This window comes from Idiotropiscis lumnitzeri, chromosome 18 (genome assembly GCF_059441095.1).
Source record: "Idiotropiscis lumnitzeri isolate Australia: NSW breed Sydney's pygmy pipehorse chromosome 18, RoL_Ilum_1.0, whole genome shotgun sequence".
NCBI lineage: Eukaryota > Metazoa > Chordata > Actinopteri > Syngnathiformes > Syngnathidae > Idiotropiscis > Idiotropiscis lumnitzeri.
The window spans coordinates 7,698,162-7,723,735 of record NC_142408.1 but is presented as its reverse complement, the minus strand read 5'-3'; the positions used below and the strand labels follow the sequence as shown (position 1 = coordinate 7,723,735).

General features: G+C 43.4%; 1 protein-coding gene across 1 annotated transcript in view; it reads left to right on the top strand.

Moving 5' to 3' along the window:
* The first annotated feature begins 2,508 nt into the window (after window positions 1-2,508).
* Window positions 2,509-25,574, top strand: part of LOC148319368 (uncharacterized) — a 55,516-nt gene continuing 32,450 nt past the window's right edge. Inside the window, exons 1-8 of the mRNA XM_088281717.1 lie at window positions 2,509-2,952; window positions 6,025-6,095; window positions 8,743-10,238; window positions 11,683-11,736; window positions 16,602-16,655; window positions 18,384-18,437; window positions 18,533-18,586; window positions 25,297-25,341. Of these exons, the coding sequence (XP_088137843.1) occupies window positions 2,900-2,952; window positions 6,025-6,095; window positions 8,743-10,238; window positions 11,683-11,736; window positions 16,602-16,655; window positions 18,384-18,437; window positions 18,533-18,586; window positions 25,297-25,341 (1,881 nt within the window). The 5' untranslated portion in view covers window positions 2,509-2,899. The remainder of the gene's footprint in view (window positions 2,953-6,024; window positions 6,096-8,742; window positions 10,239-11,682; window positions 11,737-16,601; window positions 16,656-18,383; window positions 18,438-18,532; window positions 18,587-25,296; window positions 25,342-25,574) is intronic.

The following is a 25,574-nucleotide window of genomic DNA, read 5'->3' as shown; positions in this document are numbered from 1 at the left end:
AAGGGCTTAGGCTTCTGGGAGCAATTTGAAACATTCTATTTACGTAATGGCAGTGACACCCAGATAAATAAAACCCGTAAGAAACATGGGTGCACCCAAAGCCAAAAAGACAGTCTTGTTAACACTTTGTTGGCTATTTGTGCGCATGCACGGCACTGAGAAATGGTCGCCGTTGTTATCCAAACAGAGTCCAATAAATGAATTTGGCGAGCAATCAACGACGTAAATCAGGGTTACACACACACACACAACTGAAACGTGTTAATACACACTATTGAAATGTTCTCATTCACAATGAAATCATCTCATCCATCATGTTGTGTTACGCGTGTCAGTAGTGTGAGTGCTTTAGTTTGGTGAGTGAGAATGTTTTAATGTTGTGTGAGAGCATTCCAGTAGTGTGTGTGAGCACTAAAGAAATTAGTAGACAGTAAGCATTTCAGTAGTGTTTGATTAATACCAAAAAAATTGCATGTTAATGAGAGTGTGTGGGTACAGTGTTTGTTATATATGTGACCAAATAAATGTTAGAAGTTTGTGTGAGAGTTATTTTGTAGTGGGTAGAACTTCAACAATGTGCATGAAAACTTTCAGTAGTGTGAGTGATTGTGTGACAGTAGAGTGTGAGTGTTTTAGTAAATTATGTTACCCCAATTTTTTTTTACAGTCAGTATGAGGGTGATTCTGTATGAGAGCAAAAAAAAAAATGCAGTGTGTATGAGAGCGTTTCAGTAGAGTATGAGCATCTTTCTGTAGTGAGTGTGATAGTTTTGAAGTAAAGTGTGTGAGAGCATTTCAGCAGTTGTGTGTGAGAGCGTTTCAAAGGTGCATGTAAGAGGTCATCATGAATGAAGTCCCTGCCGGCCCCTCATAAAAGAGCGCACTTGTCCCGTCCTCACATGGGCCCAGTCTGCAATTTGGTGTGGAGGCGTGGCCTGCTAGCCATTGGGCTGTGTCCGCCCTGCGCTCCAGTAATGACCCCTTCCCTTTGGGGAGCGTTTGATCTGGCCTGCCTGTGTGCCTATTTCGGGAGCATAAGGGGGGCGGGAAGGTGGGATAAAGGCAGCTTTCAGACTTGGTGCCAACCACCGTAATTAAGCAGCTTTAAGGGGTGGCAGCGAGCGCGCTGGCAAGCGCCGACTTTGTAATTTGGACCAAAGTGGGGCCGAACCACCCGGGCTCATTGGTCGTACAAAACACAAGGTTAAGCGTGTGTTGATTGGGGCGGGGGTCGTCAAGGGGACGTTAATGGCTTGTGTCCCACCGTGGCCTTGGGCTTCAAGTGCAGAGTGGACACAAGTTGTCCAAAATGAGTCACCTTTCCTTGGACCATTTCGAGGCTCTCTCGTGTTGACTTTGTTGAATGCATGACCACTAATTCAGAGAGTGTTTTGCTGAACAAGATAACATCACCACAATTAAAATGGCCCAGTTTTCCACCTCATTTTGATTGAATTACATTCTAATTTAATTTTTAAGATGATTTGGCCTTGTGTATGGCACAATTTAGGAGACCCAAGTCCTTGTGTGTTTTAAGACAGCAGTGGTCAAACTCATAGATGCCTAATTTAAGGTCCGGTGGCCCAGAACCAAAAGTATAGTACAGCACTGACATGACCAAAAACTGGACATCCCTCCATAATTGATGACAAGTCGAGAAGAAAACTGGTCAGGGAGCCTTCTATCAGCTGACCGCAACACTGAAGGAGCTGCAGGAATTTCTGGCAAGTAATAGCTGTTAAGTACATGTGACAATAATCTCCTATACTAGGGAGACTTTATACACACACATGTATATTGTGTGTGTTGAGAGACTTTAACCCAGGGGTCACCACCCACGGGCACCAACAAGCCCCCGAGACTAATCAACAGTGAGGGGAAATTGTGACTTTCTAGCAATGTTGGAGAAACTGAGTGTTAATACTGGCATGTATTTTTAGATGGCACGTGTTGCATACTCATATTTGTGTTTCCTAATAAGCGTGTATCAAACTGGTTGCCTTTCTTAATCAGTGCAAAGAAGCAGCTCGTAGTTTCAAAAAGGTTGGTGGCCCCTGGTTTAGACACATACACATATTGGTAATTATTGTGCGCTGAATTGTCTTAACCTTCTATCCCACTGAACGGTGAACAAGTTCTGCGAGTGTTTTTGAAGGCAGTCAATGTTGCGTTCACATCGGAGTGCATTTCATTTTAATGGGTTAGTTTATTTAGTATTTACGTTTTGAATTGGGGGCAGTAAAATGTATTTTCATGAGTCCCCCTAAAAAGTTCTGCCTTGTACTCGTTTAACCAAATAATTTGTCACTTGTGGAAAAACGATGGTTGACACACAAAAGACGCTAAAAAAAAACACGAAAACGGACCATTGTAGGCAGCCATTTTCGACTTTTTTTGCCTCCCGCGGTTTGGCCCCCACCTTCCAACCATGTTGGAGGAGGTGGAGGTGGGGGGGCTGAGCAGTTCCATCTTGCCGCCGCTTGGCCGTGAAACTCGACACCTCGACGGTGGCCGCAGCCGCGCGGACGGAGCCCCCTTTTAAAAGGGAAAGCCATGGGAAGAAGGCTCCTTACTCCGTCACCACCCCCGGCAAGCAGGCAAGCAGGCAGACCGTCACCTACTCACGCCTTCTTTCCGGAGCAGCCTCAATGAATGAAACACTGGGGAATATCCACACGTACGCCAGCGGGGAGCCTCTCTGTCCACACGGATTGTACGTCGGCCTTGACAGGCTCTAGTCAACATGCGTTCCCCCCCCGGAGCTTCAACCCGAGCTGTACTGACGCGTGACTGACTGACTGACCGGCCGCCGGTGTGTCTTCTTCATGCCCGCCCTTGCCAAGGAGTCACGCTGTGATTGACGTATCAGGTTTTTGACTGCCAGGACAAATGAATACAAATGAATTTAGGCACCCAAAGGAGAGATTGCAAAACCTCTCATCTAGACACAAAGTAAGTTGGTTTGTTATTGTTTGCATGGCTTTCTCCTGGGGGCGGGGTGGGGGTGATGGGGATGTGATGTGTTCCATGTGGTGCACACCTTGCGGTGGTTCAGCATGGAGATGGGACCACCAGAGAGGTGGCAAAGTACTGGCACTTAGTTCCTCACTACCTGTAGGATAGAAAGACTATATTGTCATTGTGTAAGGATATGGTACGACTCCAAGTTTCATGTTTTAAAGCAGAAACAATTCTGAGGAGGAGGCTGATAAATAACAGAAATACATTTCAAAGGTTGTAAGATGAAAACAAACAAACAAGTACTTGAGCCAACAAAATAGAAACAGTAGAAGGACTGATTGATCTCCTTTTCTGACTATGTAAAAAGTGCAGACCGAAATGAGTCGCACCTGTCCGACATTCTATTTGAAGACTTTGCACAGTGAAAAATAATAGCTTCTCCTTCTCATACTGAGAAGAAAAAATAACTGTCTGCACGCAACCTTGCTGTGAGATGAATTCTGAGATAATCCGCACTGGACTAACATCAGATTCTGCATGGGCAAGTGTTGGAGCTGCTAAATTAGCTAATCAATTACTGAAAAAACACTGTAATTATTTTGAATGCCAGAAGATGATGGTTTAACAGATGGCGCAAGACAAAGTGCGTTTGCTATGAATCCATTTTGGAGCGGGCATTAAATAAGCAAATGTCCGCCTCCTCAAGATCTAAATCAAAGCAGGATGTGTACGGAAGACATAGAGTACAGATATCTGTTTTTTAAATGTAGAAAGTACAATTTAAAAGTCTTCTGGCAAACAAACGTGCGTCCAATTCGTTATCTGCACTCCTCTTACCAAGATTAATTGAAAACAATCAACCACAGCAAGTACAAATATGAGCTCTGTTGTGTCTGCACAATTCCACTGTGAGTGCCACGTGCAGGGCCGGCTGTCATCTATCACTTTTATCCGTAGCGTCAAACTCACTGTGAGAGCTGAATATGACCTGATGTCCTGGTGTTTCAGTGAAACTCTTGCAGTTGGACATTTTGCATCCACAATTGGGCAGAAGGTAGTTGTGGGATAAAATGCAAGTTTGGGAATTTTCCATTCTGTGTGAGTGTGTGAGTGAGAGAGCGAGACAGAGAGAGAGAGAGAGAGAAATCGTCTGAGGGATGAACAATGAGAAAAAACAGATCCCACGCTGACAGGTTTTATTTTATTTTATTTTTTTCGGATGATCCGGAATGGGACAGTAATGGCAAAACCACACGCCGTCCACAGAGGAGGAGAATGAAGCAGGAAGAGAGGAAGTGACAATCAGAGATGCTGATTACACAATGAGGATGTTATCATCATTATTATCCTCAAATGATTGTCCATAAATTATTGATTTGAGTCACCGGTCAGCCTTTTTATAAATAGCTGACTGGAGCTGGGCAGTTCGTCCCGGGGGCGGAACGTTCCAGCTCTCCGGCCCGGCTGGACGCCCCTTTTTGATGAGTGGGGGGGTGGTTTGACAATTTTTATGAATAAGGGATCGAGGCTGGCACGGTACAGAGATCGTGGCCTGAGGGCGGGGGACTGACCGGCAAAAAAGGGTCAAGTGCCCAGGTCTGTAAATGTTTATATATTATATATATATTTTGAAATAATATTTTTACCAATCTATGTAACCCAGAACCAAATGACGTACGGACCAGTAGGATGCTTGGGGACGACTGCTCTAGACCACTTTCTCGTCTCTTTTTTTTTTTCTTTTGAGGAGCGAAAGAAAATACACATGTTTGTTGTGATGGATGAAACATTTTTGAGGAAGCTCCTCAGCTGATAAGCGTGAGAGTGCAAGCAGCTGGCAATCCAAAGCATCCCAGGGAGCCTCATGATTAAGCCACAGGAAGCACATACAGTACTGGATGTACACTTTCATGTACTGCATATACTAACCCTTCTGGAATTTTTTTTTGTTTCCTTTGTCAGCATCATCTTTCCCACGGCTGCAATACACATTTCCTCCTCCAACGTCCGTGTGCGTGCGTGTGTGTGTGTGTGTGTGTGTGTGTATGTCTGTCAGTCTGTGTGACCTATTAGTAAACAGTGGTTCTTCTGCCGAAGCACTCGATTTGGATCGCCCTCTGTGATGAGGTTGTCAAGGGATCCACCAAGGGACTACCTTTTCCGTTTTTTTAGCTTCTGTGCATGTGCTGTTATTTTTGGGATGACGGCTGATAGGGTTGCAAGGAGTGGAAATTTTCCGGTAAATTTCCATGAAACGTAAAGATGGGGAAATTTGGAATTATTCCAAATTGGAAAATATATGAGGCTTAACATCATGGTAAGGTATCACATTCAAGCACACATTAGAACTTTTACTCGATATCCTTGATATTCAGCTAAAAGTCAAGGCGCTACTGCATTCATTGTCCTAAATAGTAAAGCAATTCAGTGCACTAGTAGAACAACATTGTCTTGCTTGTATAAAAGCTACATGTTAATTGTGAGGCAAATCTGTACACTAGTAGATATCCATAGGATAACAGTACCACTAGTGGAGCTCTGTATGCTACGTCGTACAATTTTTATGTCATTGGTAAAACTAGTAACATAAGATTGGCAACAAGTGCACCAATAAATAAATCTGCCTTACTAATTATATTCTTTTCTCACTAATGTCACTATTTTGGTCAGAGGAGATTATTAGTTGGGCCTGGTAGTGTTACAAGTGCATGACAGTAGATAACTAGTAAGGTTTAATTGTGTCACAGTAGGCCAAACATGGCACGAGTTGTGGGGAAAAAAAATCATTGTGCCCTAGTCATTCTACTGGTGAACTGAATTATCGTACTTGTGAGGACAAAGAGCATAGTAGTACATGAAGCTTAAGATAAATACAGAATAAATGCTCGGCTTTCCATACTAATCAGTCACTGGGTTTTGGTGTTATTGGAAACCGTGGGGATAATAAATTCTCCGTATAATTATCATTATTTTCTTGGAGGCGATCCTGGTGTCGTCGAATCCACCAGCCAACTACTAAACCCGATGTGAACCCTCTAACATCTTCTTTTGTCTCGTCCATAGGAGAGCCCTACTGCTCTGTACCGTTTTATACTGTACTTGTTACCTGGGAATTACACAAGTACACGCTGAAGGTAAGACGCAGTCGGCCTCCTCTCAGCATGCTGCGCTTTTATCAACACGAAAGCGGCTCAAGTAGTTGCACAATACAAATTGCAGCGGGAATTAGGGCAGAGGTTGCCAAGTGCGTTTAGATGGTGAAGGGGCGATCGATTCACAAAATAAAATCAGTTGCGATTATCGGGACCGAAAATGTGACTGTGGTATTTCCCCAAGGGGAAATAGGTGACTTCGTCTTGGGCCTCGATTTATGTGGCTTTCACATTATTTAGGACTGACAAGACAAATTGAAGATTTTTTTCCCATTGACAAAAACAGATACCACCAAGTGCCATTTATATTACTATCCAAGAGATTGTTCAAGTACACCTTCCTTGAACTTAAACAGAAACAGGCTAGATGAGTAACACAGTAGAGTGGTTTCAAATTTTTTACCAATTACTCCTAGTATAATGTTTCAATATAACAATATAACCGTGGAGTGCATGTGATCCAGTTGCATTGTCCCCCCTCTACTACAGTGTGGAATATGTTTCTTTCTTTCTGACTTTTTCTTCGACTCCCTCTGTGTGGGTGTGTGCCATCACATCTGCGCAACACACTACATCTGAATCCATATGGCTAATGCGCGCCCCAGTCATAATAAAAGCGGTAGTCAAATAAAGACAACAGAAGTCTATGCGCAGCGCAGATACACTACGTGTAATGCGACCGCTGTCTCGCTGCCAAGATGTCTTACACCGCAGGGGAGACCACACAGACAGGAGAATGTGGATTGGTATATGTTAAGTTTTGACTAAATCGCACTCAGTCTGTTTTATAAAGGCATACTGCTTTTGGTAAGCATTTTGGCTGTCCATAGAAAGTTGAAAAAACATAAATAGCTGCCTACGGAGAGGCGCAATCTTGCTCCCCGTTTACAGTGCAAAAAAAAAAAATGTTTTCAGTGGTCTATGAGACCAAGAAGTTGGAATTTCATCAATTGCACTCAATAGTTCCACATCTATCGTAACAGTTTTATTTGACTCCCTGGGATCTGCTATAATTGCGTAATAACCCTCCAATGCCGCAATGCTATGAGTGATCGAGCCTAATTAGATTGTTTTAAACTTTCCATGCAATTAAAACATTCCCAACGTTCGAGCCCCTTTCTTTGTTCTCTGAACTTTCCTATTTTCTGGCAGCTCGTCAACAATGCGTGACAGCTTCTCACACTCTTTTTTTTTTTTTTCTCATGCGCATGTCCCAATCAGACAGGGCCTGATGGTCACAGGTCGGGTCATAGAGAGGGAGCAACCTAGGAAAAAAAGGCTGTGGAGGGGCCAGTCTGTGACATCACAGTGGACGCTGAATGAGCGCTGTGACCCTCGGCGACCAAGCATTGTACACGGTCATGGCTGAGTGCAATTCTGTAAATGGCATTGACGCTGTACTTCCTCGTGATGATTGAGGTTCTGAACACTTAATTGAGGAGAGGGTCCGAGAGAAAAGAGAGGGCGTTGATTTTGATTGTTAACCTTCTCAAGCCTTAAAACAAAGATCAGAGCACAACATGCTGGACACCACAACGCCATGATATTCAATGTAGTTGGCACCAAGCAATAACCGGACTATTAATTGGTCCAGGACCACCTTGTATTTGGTGAACCACCATTTATCGTGAGGGAATGTTTCTGGACCTACACATGATCACATGAAAAATCCAAGAAATAGAGCAACTCCTGCCACATGCGTTGAAAACATTTAAACTTCTTAAAACACATCCTGCTTTGCAATTGTCTGGCGACCTGTTCAGGGTGTACCTTGCCTACTACCCGAAGACAGCTGGGATAGGCCCCAGCACCCCCGCGGCCCTCGTGAAGAGAAGCCAAAGCCAGATTGAAGTCTCCAATGACCAATATGAAGGTGCCGAGATATCAAACGATGACCACAATTATTCAGAATCCCTTACAGAAGATCCCAGTGCAGCCCGGCCTGCTATGGCACATCCTGACAATACGCTCACGGCTCGGAACTCTAAATTGGGACTTGCCCATATACTGTAAAACGCCATCAAAAATGATCGTTTGAAAAATATGCGCTACGGTGGGTTCACAAAGATTTGTCATAGTCCACAAACTATAACCAAAGGGATCAATGTTGCACGGTTGTATACTTCTTGTTTGCTTAACTGCTTAAATTGGAAGCTGTGGACAGCTGCTCCACCAAAAATGTCCATTAGTGCAGGATCACTGCAGGAGAAGCATGAACAAAAAAAATGACCAAGGCCACCCATCCACCAGGACCGGTGTCGATGTTTTTCTCTTAGTCATTTGGTTTGGCTCGAATTTACAGTAGACAACGTGCCGAAGCAGTTTGCTGCTGACCAACAAGTTTATTTCTGTCATCCGAACATTATATTTGTCTTAAAATTTAGTTTCACTTTCCTCAACTGCTGTCTGACACACCATATAAGGTTGGTTGTAAGACCTGATATCTTGCCTGTTGTTTTGTAATTTCTCCACCTTGATGCCATAAAAATATGAGACAAATACACCACGAAAACTCAGGCATCAGGAGGAAAGAAGTACTCAAGCAATTCTTCACTGTAATCCCCTTTGATTTGACTTTTTCCCAATTTCAATTGTATGTGCTTCTAACGCTACTTTTCCATCCCTGCAGATGTGGACATCCTCCAAAAGCTGGGGCTTAAGGGAGACAAGCCATCACGCTCCATACCAGCTGGGGTCATTCCCTTCAAATCTGGAATCATCCTCAACCAACTGGCACACATTGAGGGTCCACTGCGCTCCATCTGGCCGACGGCCGTCTGGACCGACGCGACACTGATCCTGAGTGTGCGCTCGCACCGAGTAAACAGCGCTTTCCTCTTCACCCTTCTCTCGGAGAAAAAGAAGCTTCTCCTCGGCTTGCAGCTTGTCCCGGGCAGTCTCGTACTCCACACGGGACCAAACTCCTCTGTTGCCCTGCCTTATGAACCCCACGATGGCCAGTGGCACCAGCTGGCAGTGGGAATTAAAGGACAGAAAGTGACTCTATATGCCTCCTGCGGAGAGCAGAGTGTTCATGTGGACTTTGGGTGGGACAGTGAAGAGGGACTGTCACCGGAGTACGAGGACTCCTTCCTGCTGGGCCGCTCAAGCCAACAAGCTTGGGCTCACTTTGAAGGAGCCATCTGCCAGTTTGACCTGATCCCTTCTGCCAAGGCAGCTCACAACTACTGCAAGTACATCAAGAAACAGTGCAGGGAAGCTGACACGTACAGGCAGAATCTTGCACCTTTGCTGCCCATCTTACCACGACAAATCAATGCATCATCCACAGCTGCCCCCAGACATGGTAGCCTGATTACCAAGAAGGCCACTGGGCGAAGCCTCGCCCGGAGTGTTGCGGCTGCTGCTTCTGCTGTCAGATATTTAGGTACCACCCAAACAATAAAGCCCTCCCCCGGGACAACTCCGATGATTTTGCCGAGAACTGTTATGCCAGTCACGGCTCATCTTGGCTTAGCATCTCCGCCGACCAAGGCCAGGACTGAAACTGTCACGGCTCCACTCAGGACCACAGCAGCCCCAACCAAACCACCTGCCACGAGACCATCCGCCTCGACAACCACAAGTCAGACAACCACCAGACAAACTTCTCCAAAGCCCACTTTGCAAAATAAGAAGGTAATTGCAGTAACAGAAAAGAAGAACCCCACTCCCACAACTACTACAAGCCCAAATCCTTCCAAGAAAAAACTTGACTCTACTTTATCAGATCAAGCTCCAGCTCTAAAGAAACCGCAGCCGACCACAGCTAAGAAAACTCCCACTAAGCCCAAAGTCATACCATCCAAAGCCACTCTCTCTAAGCCTAAGCTAAATTCTGTCAAAGTGTTTCCCTCTAAACCAGTAGTATCAAAAGTCAACCCTTTTAAAGGAACCCTATCCAAAACTTTTGCTAAAACCACCAAGCCAAACCCGAAACAGGTCATTAAGCCAACCAAGCAAGCCAGAAGCACCAAGGCTCCGGTCACTCCACGACCGACCACACCTTCGTACAATCTTGTCACATCACCTGCCACTGATGGCTTCCAGAACTGGGAGGTGGCACCTACTCAGTTCTCCCTGCTAAATGGACCTGTTGGACTAAAAGGAGAACCTGGCCCCGCGGTAAGAGGTTTTTGCCTCAGTTTCAACAATAAGTGCAGTGTGTTGATGATAAAGTTTAATGGTTTGCTTCAGTTGCGGCTATTCACTTTGTCATTCATTCGGGTCATTCTGGTTCTTGTGCCATGTGCCTTGAAATCATTGATGCATAGCTATAGCTTACGGAGGTTAATTTCGTCCTGCCCCAAATCCCACACAGGTTCGAAATCCTCTCTCGCCGTTTTCATCTCTGCGCACCAATCCCTCACTGCTGGGCGTGACGTGTCAGGTCTGACGCCTTGCCGTCTTTGCACCAGATTCCTCTGTCATAGGGTGGTAGTGGAGGTCACACGGCCCACCTTCAAAGCTGGGTCGAGGGTCAAGACAGTTGGTAAACACCATCATTTAGCTTCTCAATGCAAACGAAAAGGTAGCAAAATGCTCATAAGACTAGGAAATACCAAGGCAGACAAATGAGTTTGCGCCTTTTCTGTAGATTTCAGTGTGTTTCAGTTACAACTCGACTGTCCGCCTCAGTCAGAGCTGATCCTGTTTTAGCGTTGAGTGTACAATCGTATTTCAATTTGTTTGAGACCAAGAAGTTGTTTGATTGGTCGGATTTGTTGCATTCGTACTTCAAGCTTTCCTTTGTGACAAACTCACCTCTAACGGAGCTTATTTGTTTTCTGTGAGCTTTCATTTTCTTGTATATTTAGTTGTAATTATTTTTTTGGGGAGGGGGGGAAGTGATACCTCCACTGCTGTCATCAGCCAAAAGACACTTTTTTTAAAATTCTACCTGATCATTTGGCATAACGTAGCAGAACTTGTGACAAATATAAGAGATGAATGCATCTAACTGAGGCCTGTCAGGGTGCCGATCAATCTGATGACAGGTCCTGGGGCCACAAAAAGAATGCGCTACCTGCACTAATAGGGGTGGTCTCAAGCTTGGGGGTCAAGGCGTCAGAATTGGGCGGCAATTAGAACCATCAGAGTGACAGGAAGCGGAAAAGAGACATTCGAGACATGGGAAGGAGCAATGATTGCGACGGGAGAGGCTCCATATTGTTTCAAAGTCTTTAAATTCTTCTTTTTAATCTGGAAGAGATTTCCTGCCAGTTTACACTAAGCTTTCAAAAACAATTCCACAGAAGCTGGCATTCAGAGCCTGTTGTTGCTTTTCTTGACTTCACCCTCCCCCTCCTCTTTTGATTAAAGAAAATGATTGGGTGTGATAAAGCCACACAGGGGCATTCGGTGGCACAGGAAATGACTTGTTATTTCTCCCGTTTCCTGCCACACTGGCTCAGAACTACCCGACGGACATGCCTCAGCTCTCATCACCTGCTAATGGAATTACCTCAGTCCTCGATGACCTGATGGTTGATTGAGTGCATGTGTATATATGTATATGGTGTCAGTCAAAAGGCATCACTGAGTTGATTTTTTTTTTCTTGTTCTGCAGGGACTTCAAGGACCACCAGGGAAGCCAGGCCTGTCAGGAAAGAGGGGTGCTCGGGTGAGTCCTGTTCCTTCTTTCTTCACACACTATTGCAGCTGCAATAATCACACTAAAAGGTTTGGTTCTCAGTGTTTAAGGGGACAGAATGTGCATTGCGTCTTAAGACATCTCTCACATTCTTCTTTCAAAATGTCAAGAATTACAGCATGCTGGAAGTCCATTCGTCAGACTCTTGTTGGAACCAATCTGGTTTGGTGGCAGGTCAGGTCTGTCCGATGCCAATGTAGCGTCAGGTGTTTGTTAGAGAGTTGACCAATTCACTCACTATTGGATTCACAGGAATCTGTGCACACGTTGCAGTTCAGCTTACCTAATGGCTTTGACTAGATAGTGTTTGACAGCGCCAGATCTTCAGAGAATCTCGCTGCTAAATTTTGGGCAGGGAGAAACCTGTAGTTAAAGTACTGTAATGCCCTCGCTTGTGTCTTCAAGGACAGCGACAGAATGGGAAAAGCAGTCAAGCACACAAATACAGAATGAGTAAACTCGTAGAGAGTAAACTCACGTAGCCCAACTCCAGCTATGTGTATACCATCCATTTAAAAGTCAATTTTCCATAATATTCGCGCCAGTGCTATTGGAGCGATCCTTGCGTCTGAATGTGTCTGTGTGCTGTCCGTGTGTACATGTTTACTAACGCCTCAGTAACAGAGAGGTGACAGAGAGCCTCTGTCCAGCGCTTCCATCCGACAAGTTAAAGACCCAGATTGTTCCTTGGAGTTATAATGGTTGTAATAATAACTCCCAAAGTCCAAATCTCCATCAATCCCGCACAGCCGACACACTCGCACTCTCGCCTGTGTCACTCTCACACACACACACACATACACACTCACACAAGGATTTCCTATGCAAGCAGATTGACCATATTCAGCCCCGTGCTGAATATGGTGACCTCCCACCCCTAAGCATAAACAGGAAAGCTCCTATAAAGACGGCCTTTCAAAAGCTGCCTGTGCCACAGGATGCCTAATAAAAGCACTGTAAACAGACAGAGAACACATGGCTGCGCTGGAGTTTTCTCTGCGACCTCAGCCCCTGTGGCAAGCAGCCTTCTTTGCGTTTTTGGGGGAATCCCATTCTGGGCCTGTGTTTCAAAATTTCAGGACTTTTTAAAGTTGAAAAAGGGTTCCATGAGAATTCACGTGAATTTATGGGAATAAAAGAAAGAAAAACTCCAGGAATTGATAGGTTGGGTCTTGAGAGAGTTGATGATGTCCGATGGGAGCACTGTAATGCAAATCTTGTTGAGAAAAAGTTTGCCTCCGACGAACCGCTGAAACAAACCAAGTTTGACTTCAAAAGTCAAAGACGGACAATTGATTGGCATATAATTTTTTGCAGACGTGTGATAATCAGCCTGTTTATTTATTTGCATCAGCCAAAGCTGTACTGTTCAACATCTGCAGAGAGCCGGGGAGCCTTTTTTTTTCTCCATTGCCATGATTGGCCCTCTGTAGAATACGGACCACTGCCAAGGCCTAACAAACCTAATCTTTGAAAATAATTTATGTATATCCACTTCCTGTATTTACCTAAAGTAAAATTATTCACTGGCAGAAATGAAGCAAAATGGGGAAAATGTTTTAAGTTTATTCAGATAAGCACCAAAAATGTCAATGGATCAAAGCCACAAGTTAATTATTTTATAAAACCCACAATAAATGTTTGCTTCAAAATCAACGTGATAAATTGGGGAAACACTGTAGTTGATTCACATTGACTGGGCACTTGTACAGACTGACAACACTGTTCAGTCTGATTTCTTTTGGGTTTCCCGCTGAAATCCTGCAGACATGCCCTTTTTTCCCCCCGCATAACCTTCTGCAGCCTTGGATTACGGGAAGCCGACGTGATGACACACAGAGCACTATTGAGCCCTGCCAGGCAACTGCCGCGAACCTTGACCTCTGATCCCCACACGTGCGTGTGAGACGCCATTACCGCGGCAACCGCTCTCCGCACAGACGCGTCCGTTTTGAGGGCGTGTGACGACGACGGCGGCGGTGGCAGGGAGGTGCGAGTGGACGCGTGCGAAGACTGAACCCGTCTGTTCGGCGCGCACACTATTCTCCTCAGCGTAACACTAAACCTAACCGGATTACTTTTGTTCAGTATTTTTACAGCTCACACACAGAGCTTAAAAAAAACTGAAAAATTACACCAGTGCAAAATTATAAGTTTACTACTTATACTTACAAGTTTGTGTAAAATAAAAATAAAAATATTCTAAAAATAGAAAAAAATCCCAAAACGCAAATATTGTCATTGTGAGGTTTTAATGGCAGAAACTGAAAAAAGGTCTCAATTTTTTGGGGGGGGTTCAGTTCAAAGTTTTCATTTTAGAGGGGGTGTCTTATACAATTAAGCCTGACACAATGCATACCTCGTTCAAATTTGGAGTTAAATTCCTTTTGAAATCTTCTAAATGTGACACAAGACAGAAGAGTCTTGCCAACAACCTTCCTAAATTTGAATGAATTAAAAACGTTTGGCAAGCCTTTAAAATCAATGCCTTTTTCCCCTGACTGATAAATTTACCTCCATTTTGTTGTCATCTTTCACGACAAGCCTGCTAGTCAGGTCCTGAATCCAGTTGTCACTGCAAAGTCTGACACCAGTTGTGTTAATAATGTGGGTGTCTTGGAGTCCTTCACACCGGGGGTGCTCAAGTGCGGTCTTCAAGAGCTCATATCTGTTTTTAGAATTAGAATTAGAATTAGAAATCCCTTTATTGTCATTGTACTCAAGTGTGCAACGAGATTAGAGGGCTTTTAGGTGTATCCCTGTTCCAACACGGCTGATTCAAGTGATCAGCTCATTAGCAACGTATGCAAAATCCTGAAAACGATCCTGATCTTTGAATCAGATATTTTGCAGTAGGGATGCATCTAAAACAGGCTGAGATCTCGAGGACCGGACTTGAGCACACCTGCTTTACACTACCTGCCACCCAGCAGCAGTATCTAGAAAGGGGATTTCAAACATTTTGTCATTGATAAGGGCCAACGTCAGCTGATATTCGGGGTCCCCCTTCAACTTCAACCTTTCTGTTCCTCCTGTTGGAAAATAGTCTTTAAAATCATCCCCTCCGGCTCCCATCTGGCTCTAAATGATGAACTAAATGTCTTTCGAGGGAGACTGTATATTAAGTGGCTTTTACGAGCATGTGCTTCAAAGTCGGACGCTAGTTTACGCCCATTTCAGAGCTTGTCAAAAATATTCTATGTGGGAACCTGATGTCATGGGTCCAACTGTAATGTCCGGCAACTACGTTTTAGCTGCACATATGGCACCAAGATGCAATTTGCGTGATATTTATATACCTGAGAGTGACGTGCCGTTGCCATGACACCAAACATAAAGCGCCGTACTTCTTAAATCAGTATTATTTTGCCCCGAGCTGAGGTAGGACTGCAGTGGACCGCAGTGACGCCCTGCAAAGCCGCCGAGGCCGCCGCCGGTCAGGGGCCCTCGCGTGCACCCCGCCTTTGCCTTCTCTAATTAGACACCTGTTTTCCGGGCAAGACATGGAGGCAAGGTCGCTGTACCCAAAAACAAAACCAATATTAAAAAAAAAAAAAAAAATCCTGTGCCAGCCCATGTCTACAAGTGTACTCCCCAAACCACATTGCGAAACATGTAATTCAAACATGCCTCCTGTGTGTGTTGGTGTATTTTGGGAAGAACAGCATTCAGCGAACACTGTCTGGACGCACACAAACACCCCAAAAGTCTGGAGAGTCACGGCCAGCTGCATGCGAAACAGCAATGAAAGGGCCATGAGGGTGAGGCGAGATCATTAAAACTTGAGAATCCCTGGAATGAAAATAGCTGGCGTGTCAAGCACAAGTAGGCAAATATCTTAAAAAAAAACAAAAAATACACAAACTAATTAGATGTCCCGTTGATTGTGCACATTGGGTGATCATCAATGATCATCAGGAAGTTTGAAGTTATACGATTATACTAATGAAATAGCATTATTCTAAAAGCATAATTGGCTCACAAATTTTTTAGAAAAGCAAAATTGTTCCTATATCGTCAATCATCCAAGGCTGTCTGGACTCAGTTTATTACAACAAAGAAGCAACGATGGGCTTTCATCCCGTGAGTATTTGCTTCTCTTCAAAACGTCATGAACGCGTGGCGGTGTGCTCTGACGGGGAAGTTTCGAATGACACGTCTGCAGATGCTCATTCCCGAAGACTTGAAGAAGGCCAACTTGTTCCGATTCACCTCAATGAACCCCACACGGTCCGCCTCTTCGGCCGACCCTTAACCTCACACAGGGGGGCGAAGGCAAGGCGAGAGATGCCCCACCAGGTAGAGAACAAGGCCCCAGGTCAGAGATCAGCAAGAAAAAGCCTCCAAGACAACTAAGTGGCCGTGTCAAAGTCTTTGAATTTGAGACAACTGGATTTTGTCTCACCTCTTCACTCACCTGGATATGGAAACATGCTTCCGTTTCACCAAATTCTACTACTACTACGACAACAACAACAACAGCTGATCCCGTCTCCGGCACAAACTTGGCAGGGGATTCCAAAATGTTTTGCAATGAAGTGATCTGGATTCGTCGTTATGAGGCTTGACAAATGTGTGTGTGTGTTAGAGACAACACGGTGCAGGAAAACCACATCCATATGGCGGAGCTCCTCCACAGAGCCCCATTTTCCATAACCCCCACAAGCACACCAATCCCAAGTAACTCGCAAATTAGGTTGAAATAGCACGTTTCCTCCAGACAGCGATCTCCCGCTGACATCGTGTCAGTCTGGTTGCACTAGTAGCAAAAGTGCAATATCCAGAATGTTGTGGCGTGGAGTGTTTTAGTCACTTTGCTGTTTTGTCTTCTGCAGGGTCCTCCGGGTCCCCATGGAAACCCTGGCCGAACTGGTCCGCCCGGCCTCAAGGTAACTTTTGTGACCTTTTTGTGAGAAAATAAGTTGCTACGTCTTTGTTCTTCTCCGCTTTGTGAATTCACGTCAGAGCCGAAATGAACTGATGTCACCCATGCTCATTAGCTACCGTAGCTGCGCTCGTTGTTACGATAGCCTTCCTATGCCAAGCCACGGTACTGTCTCTGACTGCTTGCAGTTATGACGGGAGGGCATCATGTCACTTTGCCTGAATGGGTTTCGTGATCGCTTCTGCAGTTTTGAAATCGCTCGCTGGCCCACAAACCTATGTTGTCTTGGATTTTCACGTCCTTACGGAAAGTCTTCATAGTGCAGTACATTTATTTATGTACTACTCATAAACAGTTAAGGAATTTCCACTTTCTATGATTCCAGTGTCATCAGAATGTTGAGAGAGACAGAGAGAGCGAGAGAAAGAGAGAGAGAGAGAGAGAGACTGGAAGTGTCACAGAAAAGGCACAGAAATGGATATCCTTGATTAAAGCCATGCACTTGGAAAATATCGACAGATACATTTCAATGAAAATCTGGCTGGTCTGACTTCTTCACCTGAGACAAGGTCTAGTTAAACACATAAACAGGCAGTTATCATCAGCCAGTACATTTGAGGTTCAGACTGATGCATGTGCAGCAGTCTTCCGTCGCTGTGTTTGTATAATATTTTGAAGAGCTCTTTCCTGACAAAATGTGGTCAGAGGTGTTTGTTCTTGTGTCCAACAAGAGAGTCAGTGTTCTTCCATGGACAGACGGCAGTGGTGAACGGAAATTCTGGTCCGGGAAGGAGATATTTTAAGGCAGAAAGTGAACGGAGTCCAATTTTAACATGTGAAAACAGGAGAGCAACTGTTGGCTTTGTGCTCTTTGACAAACCATATTTTATGTGCATTACAAAGAAGAAAATGCTATACGTGTGTGTTGACAAAACCTTTCCTTGTATTTTAGGGTCTTTTCTTGTCAATTTTTAATTTGCTCTACCTGCTAGCTAATGGTCATCTTAATCACAATGCCAGATTGTAGCAAGGACAAGTGCTTATGTTTTGGTTTTGCTGGTAATATTTGTCACCAAGGTTGTTTTTTTTGTTGTGTTTTTTTATTTAATTTAATTTTTTAAAATCAAACAAACAAAATTGTAATGAGAAAAATGTAATAAATTGGTGAAAGTAACGCTGTACTATTCCAACAAATGAGTTATATTCTACTGAGACAAAAAGTCAATTGGAACATGAATTGGTGATTGCAAGCCCTAATGAAAAATAAAGCACTTTGAATTTGTGCAAACTAAATTATAAAATTACACAAAAAGATCTAAATTGAAGAAAATTAAGTTGCAGTTGCATGTTTTTTTATTATTATTATTATTATTATCCCCATACAATTATAAACTTGCATGAATACTGTAGTTTTTTTAAATCACATTTTCAAGTCGATTTCTTTTTGGGTGTGTAGTGCAAACGAGCAGGAGTGTTTCATCCTATGCACTGCAGATTTTTCTTCTTTTTCTCAGTTCATGAATTAAATCAAGTTGTAAACCGCAGGGGGGTTACTCTCGTGTGTTAGTTGCTTTAAAGCTTTGAAGCGTTGCTTCATTATAGTTTGTAACTTTCTTGCTCTTCTCATCTTGGTCAAGCTCTTCCAAGTGAATGTTGTAAAATAAAAAAAATAAAAAAGTACATACCTAGCTCATTTGATTATCATGCTTGATGGTTTTTATTTTCCTTTTAGGGTCGAAAAGGAGACCCTGGCAACTCACCTGGACCGGCACCTAAAGGAGAAAAGGTATCTTCCTTTTCACAGATTCGTGCTCACGCGCCACTTGTGCAAGGCTACATTTTGAGCATTCTTGCCTTTTGTCACATTTTTTTTTCTTCAAGGGGGACTTGGGAATCATCGGCCCGGCTGGAATGACCGGTCAAGAAGGTCGAAAGGTAACCCGCGCTGATCACTCCTACCTCACCCAAGTGTCTCAAATGGCCACTCAGAAACACACAAGTGCCTCTTTGTTTCAACCTTACTAAGCTTTACACGAGTCACTTTTTTGTCTTTGCCTCTAAGAGCTGCAGCAGCATATCATGCACTCTCCCATGTTACTGTTGAAGGTTGTCTGAGGTTTTGTCATCCAAAATTCCTTTTCTAATGTCTTAGAGCTCTGAGTGATGCTCGAAATTAAGCGTGTCATGGCCAGAAATTAATCTGTATACAAACGGAGTTTTGTGATTTCCTTCCGCGATGCAGAATTATAGCTAGTTATTTTTAATAAAACAGGCTTACTCAAATGCATGTAGACTATTTTCAGTCATCATTGTCCAAAAAACATCCATAATTTCAATCTTGAGGCAATCTAATGCAGCATGGCTCCCACAGAGTGAAGAGGCGGATAAGCTCGACAATTATAAGAGAGTTTTAACCAATAGAGTTAATGGATTTGTTCTGTAACTATTTACAACACTATGAATTTGTTGATAATGTGTAAATGACATGGGAACAAACTATTGGTATATATTTGTAGACAAAATATGAGTATGGCCATATTTGGTTTCCAGCCAACAGTGACAACAGAGATGTGAAAATTTGTAATATTTGGGCTGTGCATCCCTCATACATGGGGTGGCATACTATTAAATTCGTTTTGATTCAGTGGCTTTCTGATTTGATTCGATACGGTTCGCAAGTTAACTCAGTTAGCAAGGTTTTGATGTAATGAGTTTCTTGCTGTCATTGGCCATACATATGAATGAACTTGTCAGTACTTTAAATGTGGAAGATATGTCTTTCTAATTTTTTCAATCATAAAGTGGAATAATTCAACTCGGTTCTTTTAAATCTAAATGGATTTTACGATTTTAAATCTTTTCTTTTTGTTATACCCACCATAACTAGGGAAAATTATTATGATACAGTACTTATATAACGCTGTAGTACGGCATGGTCGTGGTCAGCTGGCTCTTCGTTACAGGGAAACATTTTTGTCCAAGTTCGTGCGATACCACATAACATTTTTGTTTGGTCATTAATGCTGCGTCAGTGCCATGCAGCTCATGGACTAGTTGGCCCCTCATGAAAACTAGTTGAAGACCCCCGCAAGGGTGCGCAGCATCGCTCGGTGTGCGGTGGGCCCAAGTCTCGCTCATCGCTGCACAATCACGAAGCGCATCTGCGCATCGGACTCCACTTGGATGACGGCCTGCGGCTTGACATGTGGCATTTGTTAGGCCTTAGCCCTTCGTGTGTGTGTTCGAGAGAAGCACAGTACGTCTCGTAACAAACTTGACACCGTCGCTCGCGCTCTCAATCACAATGGAAATTGTAAATCTGCTGGGAAACATTTACAAAGGGCTCGACTAAATGAGCCCAGATGAGGAGGTTGCGAGATTGCCAGGTTCTTCTCATTGATCTTCATCTGTGATGAGCGCTAATGATGCTTAAGCGTCGGATCACCTCACTCGCATGCACGTCCGCTACTACTGCTACTATTATTGTGTCATAGCTTTTTGGGAGTCTGACTGACATCATGGTCGTCATGAACGCCATTGCCATGGTGACTCAATTATCAGACAAGATGCCTGCGAAGGAAGCTTGTTAAATGAACCACAAGGGTTTCCTTTCTGTACCCCAAGTGCTTATTAACCCCTCTGCATCCTGCTCTAAATGATGTACAGCATACAACCTCCTCTACTTCTCAGCTGGACGTCGACCTGTTAGCTTTAATCAGTCACCACCTTGCTTCAATCCCCGCAGAAGCGTCGACGTGCCTCATCTTTTGGCCAGGCGTACAGAAGTGCTCTTTGTCCGTACTAGTAAGGTAAAGTAAAACGACTTCCAGCGATGCACAAAGTATCAGTCATGAGTCAGTCATCCCCAACTTTATGTTAACGTTAGCATCTGCGTGCACGGAGGTGGTTATCTGGAGAAATTGTGAGTTATTTCGTTATTGGAACTAGCTAGCTTAGAAGCTAGCTGGTTGCTAGTGCCTGCTCATATGGGCTATATTCACAATTTTTTTTGCAGTTCAAACACGTTGAAATGTGTAGGCATAAAAATGATGCTCGATACAGGGTTTCAGGCTGAAACAGTCGCAGCATTTGAGAGCTGAAACAAAGCTTGATTTTCTTTTTTTTTTTTTCTTCTTTTTTTTTGAGGCCACATTTGATATTTTTGAGGCTATTTTGTGGTGTGCCAATCTCGCAAGACTATTTAGTTTCAATTTAGAGGTACACTATTAATTTATTTTTTTTTTACTGAAGTTGATTGATTCAATCAATTGTACTGGGCATGAGTGATTCTGAACAAATAGTTAAGTAGGTTTGATACTAGTACCATCATTGTTCTACTAAAAGGACAATCTCAGCATACTAGATGGACAATTATATGTCACAAGATAGGAAAAACTTGATACTCTGTAACTAATGGTCTATGTGCTACGAGTACTACTAGTGTGGCCCCACGTGGTCAAGTAGAATTTTCTCAATTTTCTGATTTAGCGCAATCTTGTCTGGCAAGGATGGCTTCCACAGCGATAATAATGCCTCAGTTTTATATAGCGCTTTTCTGGATGCTTAAAGACACTTCACAATGGATACATTATTCATGCTCTCACGTATTCACGCTCTGGTGGTGGTAAACGCTGTTGTGTAGCCACAGCTGCCCTGGGGCAAGATGACGGAAGCGTCAAACATTCACACCCAGCCATACAGCAGCGTGATTGACATTGGAGGCAAGATGAGTGAGGTGTCTAGCCCAACGCTATATGACTCGGACAGAGCGGGATTCGAACAGCTAACCTGTCGGTCACTGGACGACTCGCTCTGCCTCCTGAGCCATGGCTGCGCTGATGATAGCTGACGATAGTGTTAATGGCACTAGGTGACCGTGAAACAAGCGCTCCGTCTCGGTTTAGGAAAACTAGAGAACTGCTCTCCCCCTTTCTTGTCATACACACCTAAGCACACACAAACGCACAACATGCACACTCTAACTCAACCCCAGCCTGACACTTCGATCTGGGAAGTGGAAATTCGATGGGATGCCTTTCTACGGCCGCCGACACAAAGGCAAGCCAAGCATGTTCGAGTTCTCTGTGCAATATTTGTTCTCGCGAATGGCCGCCGAATGGCTTTTCAAGATGTCGGGCCAGGTCACGGAGAGGCGACGTATGCGGGGCCAAACCTCACCGAGGCATTACGAGCCGCGCGTCTCACCTTTCCTACGCCGCCGTTCTTTCCGCTGCATCTGTTCCCACCGTCAGTGTTTCCGTTTTATGTCTGTTCGGATTGGATTCGTCTTGAGGCATTCCGTGGCTTTCTGACGTACACCTATGTCTGTAACAAATCGGTTTCCAATGGGTATGTAATTTATTGCTTCCAAAGTTCAGTGAATCGCCGGGGATATGTTCCAGTCTCACTTGCAATACCGAAACCAAAGAAAAAAGATGTTTTATGTACATAGTTTCCCCCCCACAAATATATTAAACTCATTAAAACAAAATCATTTTTTTAAATAAAGTATTCCCTAACTCATGTTCTCACACTGATACAAAGCCAACTTGCTTTAAGCTGTTAATTTGCCATTCTCAGTTAAACTTCACAGTAAAACCGACATTTAAAACAAAAGTCAATTAAACATCTCAATTAAGAAAAAAGCTACAATATTTAACTGAACCAAAATGCATCTAACAGAAGTCTGCTATCTTAATACTAACGTGCAATCCAAAACCTGAGACACTTGCTAATGGAAAATTATCATCGATAATACACAGTCATTTTAAGCCTGCGACATTGAGCAGACAACGATACACACGAGCATACATTCTCTCTGCTCTGTGGGATTTCTTTGGTGAGGACCTTCTCTGCCTTTTTCTTGCTCTCAATCATGCTACATCTCTTCCAGTAACCCTGAGGGCAGCCTGACATGTTGCAGCACATAGCCTGAGAAAAAAGGCTTGCAACTCTAAATTCAGACTTGCTAATCTTCAAAATCTGGTATATAGCGGAGCCACAAATGATGAACTTCTGATGTTATGGCTTAATTTTACAGCTGTACCGTACATGTGTTGCGGGTGCTAAGCATTAACCTCCAACCGCGGCTAGACGGTTACAGATCCTTATCTCCTTCATAAAGAGTTCACTAATGAGGCCGCCATTTTTCACCAGTCTGCACGTATTTACAACACTGCATACTTCACAAGCATGTGCATTCAATCAGATAGAATAGCCAGAAGTCGCCGGTAGCACCGCAGACAGAAGCGACCCCCGCCGTCTCGCCGTCACTCAAAGACAGGCTCATTTAACTTTGTTGGTCGCACAAATGAGCACATATCGCTCCTCAGGATGTGGTCAGGTGGTCGCCCAGAGCGGCCGTCTGGCCACATACATGCACGTGTGGAGTTGAACATGTTGCATCATCATTTTATCCAAACCTAACGGCGGAACCACACTTGCTCGCATTGTGCTGAACACACAAATATTTTGTGTCACTACTTGTGTTGAGTTTTCCCATAATTAGAGTGACAAAGAGCGATAGCTGCGTAAGGTAAACACTGGGCTTCAACTGAAAGCGTCAGGCGTGTAACTGGAGCTTCCGACAAATTGATGCCACAAAATGCCGCACCAAAATGATCCGTTGGATGACTAATCCTAAATTCAGCAACAAAAAAAAAAAATAATAATCATATTTAGAACATCCTGTTAATGTAGGTGGTACATGTTTGCATTGACCTGACGACCCCACACCCACGATTCAAAATAGTCGACCATCCACTGAATGACAAGATAAAAATTGCACTTGGAGGTATTAAAAATAATAATAAGTAAATAAAATAAATCATTTGAGTATGGTTGTATGCTAAGTTTGTATGTTTTAATTTGCCATGTCAGTCAAAATAGCATTTGTATGAAAGTTTAGAATTAGTCACAATGATGCTTTTTTTCCTTTCGGAGTTCGTCTTTGGCATTTCACTCTTTATTTTAGCATCAAGGCAGCATTATTTGGTTAGAATAAATGATGACGAACAAATAGCTTGAAGCAAGCACACTGTGTCTCCTTATCGGGAGAGCTGTGTGTCTTCTTTTCAGTTTGTAAAAGTGATGTTATTCGATAGTCTCCCATTTGTTGACAGTGAGTTTGCTTGAATCGTGTGTGAGAGGTAAAACTATAGAAAATACATATTTTTAGATTTCATGGTCACATATTTTCACCGCAAATGAGACTGGAATGTATCATCTGCAATAAATGGGATTTTACAGTTATGTGTACTTAGTTGTAAAAAGATGAAAGATTTGTGTGACCCATAAATGGGAAGCATAATATTCGGCATGTGCGAGCCATTCACAACAAGGCCATGTGTGGTCAGCAATAAGAGCTTTCACGCAAAATTTTGAAAACACACACGCATACGCATGCACACACTTTAAGACACGTCTTAACTCACTGTGTTACGCCGGCGAGTTTGACAGACGGCGTGTTCATTTGTTGCCATCCCGCCTCCAAGTGGGATGATGCACGCCAGATGTGAGAGACGACCAGAACAGTTAAAAGTCTGCGCTACAAGAATTTGACACGCACGCAGCCTCGACTAACGACTGCGTGTCGGCGTGGAGTTGACTGATGGATGGCTCTGGCTTGTATGGAGGCGTGAGCCATCATGCAAAGCCGGGCTGCCATGTCAGGGTCATGACAAGGCGAGGACATGAAACAGAAAATAGCTTATTATAGTTAACGACAACTAACAAAAGAACTGCAACCAAAAGTGAAACAACCTTTTCGTTAATGAAATACAATAAAAACAAAAATGCTTAAAAAAAAAAATAAATAAATAATAAAATAAAAAGTATTATAACTCATGACGTTACACAAGGAAGCTTCATTTTTAGTTTCCCCATACACCCTCACCGCTTTCAGAATAAAGCAAAATGATTTTGTTAACGATTACTTGTAGTTTTTTTAGTTGGTAAGTTGGTTATGCATAACCAATTTTGGAAAAAACGTAAAAAAATTTTTTTACTCATTCTTTTTTCGAGTGAAAATCTCTCAGTGCAAGATGCTGCGTTATGTCTGCAGTTGATTGGTTGGCTTGCTAGTTAGTTGACTATTGGGATTGCTCGGCAACATAAGCAAATTCCAATTTCTCATTTCCTACCTCCACTAAGTAAGCAAAAAAAAAAAAGAGCAAATGCAGAAACTTCGCAGAAGCTGCTTTTGAGCTTCCCTCGCCCTTCCTGCCATGTTTTGATGAATGTCACTTTAACAAGTTATTTATTTATGTTACGATTGTTTGGTTAACGGAGCAAATGCTCTGTCATTGTGACAAAGCTGTCTTAAGGTGGAATTTGTGGTCTGGGCCGTCATTGGAAAGTCTTATTCCTTGACAGCATCGTGAAATTTTGACTCCTTACATGTGGCCCCAAACTGCTTTGACAGGCCTGTTGGTGAACATGCACAAACTTTTCACTCATCATCTCTCCCACCAAGGACACATAACCTTAGCACTGTCACGTTTTTTTCCACAGTGGTTTTTACACTCAGTGCGTTGGGGTGTGTTGGGGTGTGTGTGTGTTTTCTTTCACCTGCCTATTTCTACTCCTGTGATTATGCTTCACGTGCTCTGTGTCTACATCTCAGTCATCTCTTTTTTTGTCTTCAGGGACAGAAAGGTTACCCCGGTCCACCTGGACTCCCTGGGGAATCTGTGAGTATATTTCACCATTTCAAATAGTAATAATTTACTCAGTGGAACATACCCAGCAAGTCAGATGAACCCACCCGCAATAGATGAAAACCGCGCCATCACATGACTCTATTCCACCAATCCAACACTACTAGTGACATTTGATGTTTTAATTCACATAATCCAACTTTATTTTTGTCTATTTGATATTCACATTAGATTTAAAAACAAAAATACAAAACAACATGAGACAT